General features: G+C 36.9%; 1 protein-coding gene across 1 annotated transcript in view; it reads right to left on the bottom strand.

The window, feature by feature from the left end:
- The window catches only part of Rundc3b (RUN domain containing 3B), a gene marked incomplete at its 5' end in the record, with an annotated part of 188,377 nt that overhangs the window by 88,422 nt on the left and 89,183 nt on the right, over positions 1 to 10,772 (bottom strand). Inside the window, one exon of the mRNA XM_004647763.2 lies at positions 6,155 to 6,323. Coding sequence (XP_004647820.1) covers positions 6,155 to 6,323 — 169 coding nt within the window. The remainder of the gene's footprint in view (positions 1 to 6,154; positions 6,324 to 10,772) is intronic.

The raw sequence follows: 10,772 nt of genomic DNA, 5'->3' as shown, positions 1-10,772 counted from the left end.
TTTTTGCGGAACTGGGGATTGAACTCAGGCCCTTGCACTTGCCCGGGAAGCGCTTACTCCACTGAGCCATCTCCCCAGCCTCCTTAATTTGTATTTCTCAAATGACTGGTGATGAACATTTTTTCATGAATTATTAGAGCATTGTACTTTGTAAGTTCCATGACAGTGATGAACACATACTTCTTAGCATCAAAATAGGAAATATTTTGATTTCTAATTTAGTATCTCTATTTCAGAGTGACCAACTAGAAAATTTTCTAGATGTGATGAATGCTTTATCTTGGTCTTAACCATCCAGCAGAAAAGTATAAAAACAAGGTATAAAAAGTGAAGCCATATTAATATGCTGAGCTGTAAAAGGCTCAAGTCAACAACTTCTGACTTTGCCAGTCTTGTGGATAACCCACTACTATTATGGACTACTGGACTATATTGGAATATTTTGCTGCATTCACGCACCTACAATATATGAATGGCAATGAATACCCATCTCTGACAAAAGTAAACGAAAAAGTGGGAAATGAATGAAGGACCATTTTGTAGTGAAAAAATATATATATCTGTATATACAAAATAGTTGGCATAGACATACAGCTACTTTCTCTTAGTTCAATGAGAAGAAAGTTTTGAATTAGTAGTGTTTAGACAAGATATCATGTCTGCATCTTATAGTATGCATAACTACTACAAAGACAATAATATCCAATGTATCAATTATTGTAACTGTCCTACTAACCTGTTTTGAAACTGTCTCATTTCTACTCCTTTCTCAATAAAATTAACATAAAAAATAAAATGGAGAGAAACAGAACAGACCCAGTGATGTAGAACACTTAAACAGGATCTGGTTGCTTGTATTGTAAACCCTCAGGGCAGGAATAATGTCTTTTTGAATCTATACAGCCTCAAGGATACTATTGTTGTGCCATACACATGAAATAAAGCTGCAATATTTAAAGTTTCAAAAAAAAAAAAAAACCAATACAGACATTAACGTGTGGGCATTAACATTTTAGTGGGAGGGAGTATGTTTTAGGTTGCACCCTCACATACTGCCTAGTGTTATACTCCAATTTTGCTATGGGCACATGGGGGAAGTTACTTAACTTCTCTATGCTATATTTTTGTATAAAAACAGGAACAATATGAGCACCTCATTAGGAGGATTAAAGGAATCAATATAGGTAAACTATTTAAAACAACAGCTGGTACATTATATGTAATTATCAAATAACCAGCAGATATGAGATTCTGTCGTCTATCCTTTTTACTTATTTACTCATGTTCACCTTTTTATTCTGCTTTCTGGGAGACTTTATTAAATCTATACTCTAAAATCATTAGGCTGAATTTTTGAATTCAATAAATCATTTCAATTTTCAATGGATTACTCATGATTTCTGATAACCTTCCTTTCATGGCATACCTATTTGTTTGTTTTGTTTCTGTGCTAAGGATTAACATTCAGGGCTCATACACACCAAGCATGTGTTCTACCACTGAGCTACACAAGCTACAACTTTAGCCCCATCATATTCTTCTTTGTAGCAGTGTGCTTTCAAACTCCCTTGAAGATATTAATTAGAATATTCTGTTCTTGGTACTCTTCTATCTCATTATATATTATCCTATTCTGTGTCATTTTCTGTTTCAGTTATTTCAGTTACTATATCTGTAAATAGAAATTCATGCTTTTCTCTCCTAACTAGGTTCATTTTCATATTTTTTCCTGATAATTTTCAAGTATTAACTTTTCCTTAATACAATCACAATTAAAATAAATGTTTACAAGCAAAATATTTCACTCTATCTTAATATAAACTCTCTCTATACATTTTTAAAGGGCTAGTAATTAGAGATTATTTACACTCACCATCTCGATTAGTCAGCCCTGCTGATTTAGAGCCTTTCTCTAAATCACACTTCTTTGTACTCCCTCCGGAGATAACTGTATCCTTAGATTTATGTTTATCATCCCCTTGGTTTTTTTCCTAGTTTTTAGCAAGTATTTATAATTTTAAACAAAATGTTGTTTTAATTCCCTGCATCTCTCATACTCTTTTGAAAACTGATTTTTATCCACATTGATGTATCCAGCTACAATAATAGTGTAGGAACCCATTATCCGAATAACAGTTTATTCATTCTCCAGACAATGGCCATTTGAGTTATGTTTCTCTTAACCCTAAAATCGTTGTGAACACACTCAGCTACATCTTAGAAATATATATATCTCAAGATACGAGACTAGTATTGGGACATAGTATTGGGCCATGCATATTTCTATCAGATAATGTCAAATTGTTCTACTTGTTTTTTCTCTTTTAATAACCATATCCTCACCCGACATTATATTTATATGATTTTACATTAATATCAGCATTGTACTGTTATAACCCAGTACTGTTATACATTCTTGGTGAGTTGTTTCATTTTACTTTATTCAATTTAATTATTTGTTACAGGGTCTTACTACACAGCTCAGACTCCTAGTGATCCTCTTGTCTCAGCCTCTTCAGTGCTGGGATTACACGCTTGCACAACCACACCTTGTTTCAGGGCCAGCAAGGCATGCCCATGGTTGTGGGCCTGCACAGAACTCAGTCCTTGTGCTTGCCCGGCAGGTGCTTAGGCCACTGGGCTATCTCCCCAGCCAATTGATTAATTGTAAAAAGCATTGTCTTTAGTTTTAATAATGCTTTTGACCTTAATATCTATGTTTAGAGAAACTAATACAGAATTATTTTGGTTAATACGTGTTTAATATATTTATTTCCTTTGATTTTTTTTTGTGTCCCTTTATTTTATGTGTTTGTCTTATAAACAACATATTGCTAAATTTTATAATTAATTTAACAAATCTAAGAGCTTGTCTTAACTGGGCAGTTTATATTATTTATTTTTATGATGCTGTTGATCCTTATGGTTATATATACTACCTCTTCTACAACTTTAGTTTTTGTTCTTTTTGCCATCCCTATCTTTTTATTTGATCCCTCCTCTTATTTTAATTAAGCATTCCTTATTCTTTTCTTCCTAATTTCTAGTTTCAAAATTAAACATTCAAATTCATTCTTCAAACTAATGTAATGATTAACAAAGTGTTTACCTAATAATCACAGAACACTGTACTAACTCTTCAGTGCCCACATTTCAAACCTGCTTGCTTGCTTGCTTGCTTGCTTGCTTTCTTTCTTTCTTTCTTTCTTTCTTTCTTTCTTTCTTTCTTTCTTTCTTATTTTAGGGATGGGTCTACAGGGTGTTCAGGGTCTCACTACTAGATCAGACTCTAGTGACCCACCTGTTTACAGCTTCCCAAAAGCTGGGATTGCAGGCACGCCACCACACCCAGTCTCAATTGCTATCTCAGCACACCCCAGGGGCAGGCCTGGGGATTGAACCCCTGCCCCCCAGGTGCCTTAATCTGCTGAACTAATTGGCTGGTCCTCAAACCTGTTCTTTACTGTTACTTTCTTCTTATAGTTTCTGCCAAGTCATACCCTGCTGCTTCTCACATTCTTGCATCTAATAAAACCTTTCAAAACATCTCTGTAGCACCTGTTTTTGATTTTAGAATGTCTTTATGTTTCTTCACTATAATCAAATTTCTAAAGACATCAATTATATTAGTGTTAATGTAATCTTCATATACTTTCTGATATTGTTAAATGTTTTGGCTTTGCTTTCATACTCTCAAGTCAGAGAGGCTGCAACCAGCTTTTGTGAACTCTCAACATCTGATTGCTGAATTTTCAGAAATTGTGTAAGTTACGGCTGGGAGATAGCTTGGCAAGCACAATGACCCAGGTTCAATCCCTGGTACCACATGCTGTGCTGGTGTCGGCTACTGAAACTGGGCGTGGTGGTGCATGTGTGTAATCCCAGCGCTGCAGAGGCTGAGACAGCTGTGTCACTACCAGTCTGAGTTGTGTAGCAAGACTCTGTGCCAAAAAATAACATAAAATAAAATTTAAAAAATGTGTAAGTTAGTTATTAAACACTACTATTCATTGAGTAATGTCATACTGGTAGCTTTAAGCTGGTCATGATGGGAGATCGGAGTAGGGAGTATTCACACTAGCGAAACCAGCAAATGCTACAAATGCTCCTCTCTCTACATCCTTTGTAGGAGCCAGTTAAAAACATACCAGCACCCAACTGCCAACCTAAATTGATCATTATTTTTGCTATTTCATGTAGTCAAGGTTTATCAACTTCTTTGTTCATTTTGCCATGTTGTATTTTACTCTTCCTTTCTAGGCCAGATTTCATCTTGAATGATTATATGTTGATATCTGCTGTTTCCTCACTGTTATTAAAGGATTATGCCCAGCACAATTACTTATCCCTCTTGTTTTCAGGTCTTCCTATGTTTAATCCTCATATTTTCAGGTCTTTCTATGTTTCTGGTTCCTAGTAAAATTTTCTTAGAGACAGCACTGCAAGAAACTTAAAAACAAACAAACTATATTCTTCTTTTGTAAGAGTATGATCTAGGGAGTGGAGGTAGTGGAATGGAAAAGAAAAAAATGAAGAAAAAAAAGGAATAAACTGGAAAAAAAGCCTTGTGAATAAGGAGGGGAAGAAGGGTTGAAGAGATGGGAAGAGTATGGGGAAAAAAAAGAGGAACTAAGTTATGCCATGCACAGGTACAAATTCTCCATGATGATAATGTCTAAATTATACCAGTAAACTGAATTATAGAAATATTGTATTCCAGGCTAGGCAGAAAGCTTTAGTGGATTAAAGTGCTGCTTAGGCAGACACAGGGATGGAGTTTGATCCCCAGAGTGTGGTGCCAGCACTGCCCCAGGTGTGCGCTGAGACTGTGATTGAGACTGGGCATGGTGGTGCACGCCTATAATCCCAGTGCTTGGAAGGCTGAAAAACAGGAGGCTCACTGCAAGTCCAATCTGTTTAGTGAGAGTCAGTAGACTCTGTACTAAATACCTAAAAAAAAAAAAAAAATTGTACTGTATCGATTGTGTCCACACTTTTATAGAGAAAGTCTTTTGGATTATCTTATTCTGATTGTATGTTGGTACTGGAAGTCTCCTTTAATGAGATATGAAAGTTTTTCTCTATAGATAATTCAAATTTTTCTACCGACTATATTTGAGATTTTAAAATATTTTATAAACAGTAGATATTTATATTAGAAAGTCTATTCATATTTATAAATTTATTTTATAATTTATTCAGAATGTTTATATTGCTAATTCCACTGGGCTTTCCTTATATTTATCATCTAAGATAACATAATGAGGAGTTTGAAGAATAAGAAAGGGAAAAATAGATAATTTGATACAAACATAAAGCTTATAAACTCAAGAAAATAGAGTTCACTCTTCTTTCTTTGTATACTTCATTTTGCTTAATACTCAGCAGACAAAAATTTTTTAATTACATTATTGAAAAACCAAAAAGCCCTACATGCTCCGAGAATGCTGGGAGACTGAGGCAGGAGGATCACATGTTTTACCCCAGTCTGAGCAACTTAGGAACTTAGCAAGACTTTCTCTTGAAATACAACATAATAAGCGCTATGGATATAGCTTAGTGTGAAGACCCCAAATTTTATTGCTAGTAAAGCCTGCAACTACTCTCTTCCTTCTTATGAAAAAGGACAACAAAAGCAAACAAGATGTGCTCAGGAAATTAGTGAATTTTCATAAACCAAATGTTTCACAAAATTAATCACAGGAACTAAAATCTCACAGAAATTAAATTGGTCATAAAAAAAAAACTGGTTTATTTTATACTAAACATAAAATTAGAAAAAGTGTAACAAACAAAAACTTACTCTAAATTATGCCTGATTTTTAATTAAGAAAACGAGTCAGAAACAGATATTCAGTTAAAAGATTTTGTGCCAGGAGTGCTTGTGCATACCTGTAATTCTCTGGGAGACTGAGGTAGGGGATGACAAGTTCAAGCCTAAGCCTAAGCAACTAAATCCACTAGTGAGACCTCATCTCAAAATGAAAAAAACAGAAAAGCACTGGGGATATAGCTCAGTGAGAAGGTCGTAGGTTTAATTCCTAGTACTACGTATGCACACACACACACACACACACACACACACACACATTTTTGTCAGTGACAGTGCAAAAAAGTAAATATAACCAAAGAACTTCTGACAAATGATAAATACCTTCTGCTCGAGGGTAAGCTGATACTTCTGTCTCACTCTCTTACACTTGTTGAACCAGCTGTTGTCATCCATGATGAAGGGAGGGCCCACATTCTCTGGGGTGCTGCTTTCACTGCCGCTGCTTCCTAATGTCCTGAGCTCTTCTTCATCACTGCTGATACTATCAGAACTGGGACAGTCCGGGTGAAAGTAGAAACAAAGTAAACAACATAAGCCAATTTTACTCTTAAATTAACACTGCTATACAGTATTTCTAAGCTACTGGTAAGCAAAGTTCAAAATATTTAGAAGTAAAAGACATCAGTTTCCTCAAACAATAATAACAACAAAAAATAAGCTAGCATGAGTTGCTGAGTATGTCTCACAAAACCATGCCTAGAGAAGCTATGTTTAAGATTTACAGATCTAAAAATTCAACATAAAAACTGTGAGAACACTTAAAAGAAAGAAAAAAGTGAACAGAATCAAATCCTAGGTGTGCTGGAATTTCTAGTTGGGTTCTTTTCACTCTTCAGGTGGGTTACCATCTATCCAATTTCTAACCCTGAGACAGAAAATCAGCACTACAAGCTAATGGCAGTGTGTAGTGTTTAAGGTCAGCTCAGCTTTGGCATGGAGAATAAAAGTTGAGAAGAACCAGTTATTCCTAAGCATTTCCTATTGGGAGGAACAGAAGAGACAGAGCTACAACAGAGAAAATATCCATTAAAACCTACATTTTAAATTCTGTATGATATCTATACAGAATTGTGTATGACACCCATACATGAGAGGAACAGATTCACGTGAAAAAAATGAAAAAAAGAGCTCATAATCAGAGGAAAGTATGCTGATTAGACATAGTCTAATTTAGGGTTTGAAATAGTAACACTGATGCTTATTTTGTATAAATTTTATATATACCAGCAATACACCTAAATTCTGCACAGCAAGAGCAAATGTCAAGAAAGATATTTATTAGAGCTCAACAGTGCATTATTTTCCTTTATTTGGATTGATGGTAGACATGAACTCTAGAGAGTGTTAAATTTTAGACTTGTACATTAAAAATAATGGTGCAACAAATCAAAAAAGTAGAATGTAGAACTTCTAAACAAGTAGAAGAATGAAATCAGCAAAATACAAGACAAAAAGAAAAAGGAAATGCAGAAGAGTAGGATAAAAAGAAGGCAAAAGATGCAGTAGCTATTAGCATAAATACATCAACATTGAAGTGTAGGAGATCAGAAGTATATTAAAACAGACTTAAAAGTTTTAAAAGTTTAAAAGTTTGCAAGTAGTATCATTTTAAAAATATACTTAAGCTATAAGAACACTGGAAGGTTGAAAGTACAGTAGTTCATAAATTCTTGGTGTACACTTTTATACATAATAACACATCCAAAATCAAGGTATACCTTACAACTGATAACATCTTGCTATTGCCATCAAGTCATTTTTTTTTACATTGTAAGATGAATTGAGATACATGTAGATGGGCTAAGATACATGTAGACTGAATCAAGATGCATGTATAAGGCATATTAATTAAAATATATTTTAACAAGATGAGAATATGTAAAATAGTAGTAACCAAATGAAGACTGATGAGCCTTTAATATTCAATACAATATTTTACTGGATAAATTATCAATTTATACTTATGGCCATTATACATCTATAAAATTGATTTCAGTATGAAAATTTAAGAGTTCTAAACAAGTGCATCTAATGAGTAACTTTTAAAAAAGCAAAAAGCAAAACCTAGCACTACCACGAGGAAAAACTGACAAATCAACATCATAGCAAAGAGTTTAATACATCATCTTCATAATTTAAAAGATTAAGAGCATAAAAATGAGAAAGAATATACACTATCACTATGAACTGGCATAATCAAACACAGGATCCAATCATTAGAATACTGGCTTATTCTAGACTCTTTGTTAACCAATTTCATCAAACTGTAGTTATGTAGATCACATTTATTAACTACATGTCAAAAAGCCCTGAAACATGTGAACAGTATACTTCTAACATAACTCAAACAAACTTAAGACAAACAAATATACATGTATATACATACATACATACATACATACATACATACATATATATGAACCAATAACTTAAAAGTGCATCACAGTAGGCTGACTAGGGCTGGGGAGATAGCTCAGTAGAATAAGCGCTTGCCTGGCAAGCACAAGGTCCTGAGTTCAATCCCTGGTTCTGCAAAAAAATAAATAAATAAAAAGTAAGCTGACTGGTGGAGTATGCCTGGAATTTCAGGACACTGGGAGGCTGAGGCAAGAAGGTGATGCTATGGTTTGTGTCTAGTTGTCCCCCCAAAGCCTCATGCAGTCTTAGGGTGGGGACTTCTATAGTTTGAGATTAACTCATGATCCACTGGGATTATGGATGATCCAAGGCTGGGATCATGGGTTTTAATACTGCTGGGATTATGGGTGTGAGTACTTCCCCCACCCTGGGGCACATAACCTGAATATACCATGAGAAAGACAGACTTCTTCTCTGTTACTGTTGCTGCTACTCCTTCATTTGCTCTTTTGCTTTCTGTTGCCATGCAAGGTTGCTCTCTGCCATGGGCCACTCTGCCTTGGAGCCAGCTAAGTATGGAATGAAACCTCCAGTAACTGTGAGCTGAATAAACCTTTCTTTCCTTCATTTTGGGTGTCGGGTATTTGTTCCAGCAACGAGAGAAGAGTAACTGAGTCAGGTGGTAAATTTGCAAGTTCAAGCCCAGGATGAGCAACTCAGTGACTTAGTGAGACCCTATCTCAAAATATAAAACAAAAAGGGTCTCAAGATACAGCTAAGTAATGTTTGCCCTTGTGCTTGAGGAGACTGGCCAGTCCTCCTCCCCAGGAGCCTACACCACTGTAGCAGGATGGATCCATCTTTACGGTGCTTTGTATTTACTTTTTCTGTAGTGTCTAGTTTTCTACTCTTTCTTGATTGCCTTTTTCTGTTTCCTTTTTGCTTCATTAATTTGTTTTCCAGGTATCTTTATTAGAGGTCCTGGAGAAGTTGTACTTTGCTGTCAGCCTTCTCTCTAACATTTTTAACCCTCTGCATGGAATACTGTTTTCCACTATTCTACTTTCAGTCTGTGAGTTTCTGTTTCTGAAAAAGCTGTGCCTATTGCAGGCATATACAATGGGACTACTTTCTACACCACTCTACTAGTGTGTAGGGAGCTAAGATGGGGGAGCTGACATCACAGACATTGAGAGTTATTATTTTAAGGAATTTACTGACTCCTATCATTGCATTTTCTGATGCTGATCCTTAAATTTAACTACTCACCCTGTCATACATATGCATTAATTTCTTTGGTGCTGGTGAACAGAGGGAGCAGGGAGAAAGACAGGGAGCTAAAAACTGGAAAATAGCATGACAAGGATAAGTCAATACATATCAGTGTATATGATATATGTAAATAACCAAAGATGAATCAAGATATAAAAACTCCTAAATAAACCAATATTAGAGACCCAGTCCTAGCCCAGGTCCAGTGAGTGTGTGGGAGAGCTTCTGGTTACCCTGTGCCCTCAGGACCCACTCCGGGTCCCAGCCAAGGCACAGCTTGGGTGAGACCTTCTTCCACCCCCTTGGGACGCCCCTCACCACTCCACAGCACCTCCCTCACCCCGCCTGCCGAGTAGGAATTTCTGCTGCGTTCCAGGAACCCCCAGACCCAGTCCTAGCCCAGGTCCGGTGAGTATGAGGGAGAGCTTCCGGCTACCCTACGCCAGCGGGACCAACTCTGGGTCCCAGCCAAGGCACAGCATGGGTGAGACCCTCTTCCACCCCCTTGTGACACCCCCCAACACTCCAGCATCTCCCTTACCGCGCCCACCAAGTAGGAATTTCTGCCACATTCTGGGAACACACAGACCCAGTCCTAGCCCAGACCCAGTGAGTGTGTAGGAGAGCTGCCTCTCCTCCCTACTGCACCTTGTCCCCTCCAGGCTCAGCTCAGGCCTGGCATAAAGGCCTGGGAAATAACCCTGCAGCTGCAATCCCTACAGAGAGGGTAGAGGATAGAATCACCCAGCTAGTCCAGGAGCAGAACATCTTGCTACAGGGGCACAACAGGTTCAACCTCAAGGGCAGCAGCAGGAAGGAGCACAGCAGCCAGACCCAAGCCAGGCACAGCTGGATAAGTCCAAACTTTGTAGAGCTGCACCTGAACTTCAGTATGTGCTAAGGTTATAACTACAACGAACATCTACAACAAAGGTAGAAGACAGTGCTACACAAAATGATGAGAAGGAACAAAATGCAACTTCAGAACTCAACTCCACCCATAAAAAGTGCAGAGGACAGTAACACAGAACAAATTGGGAATCACACAGCTGAAAGGAATGAATCAACGGCTTCTGAAATAAAGAAACAGCTGCAGAAAGGTATAGAGGAACTCAGAGTGGAAATAAAAAAAGAAAGCCCTGAATTAATAACATCTGCAGTAAAGAATCAAATGCAGAAACATATGGAGGAGACCCAGTGCCCACCCAGAACCAGGGCAGAGGACACTATCTTGTCTCAAATGCATGAATTAATAGTGTCGATAGTAAATAAGCAATAGCAGAAAGATATAGAGGAAATCAGAGCGCAA

This window comes from Octodon degus, unplaced genomic scaffold, assembly GCF_000260255.1.
Source record: "Octodon degus isolate 3935 unplaced genomic scaffold, OctDeg1.0 scaffold00323, whole genome shotgun sequence".
Classification (NCBI taxonomy): domain Eukaryota; kingdom Metazoa; phylum Chordata; class Mammalia; order Rodentia; family Octodontidae; genus Octodon; species Octodon degus.
This window is presented reverse-complemented; position numbering and strand designations above follow the sequence as displayed.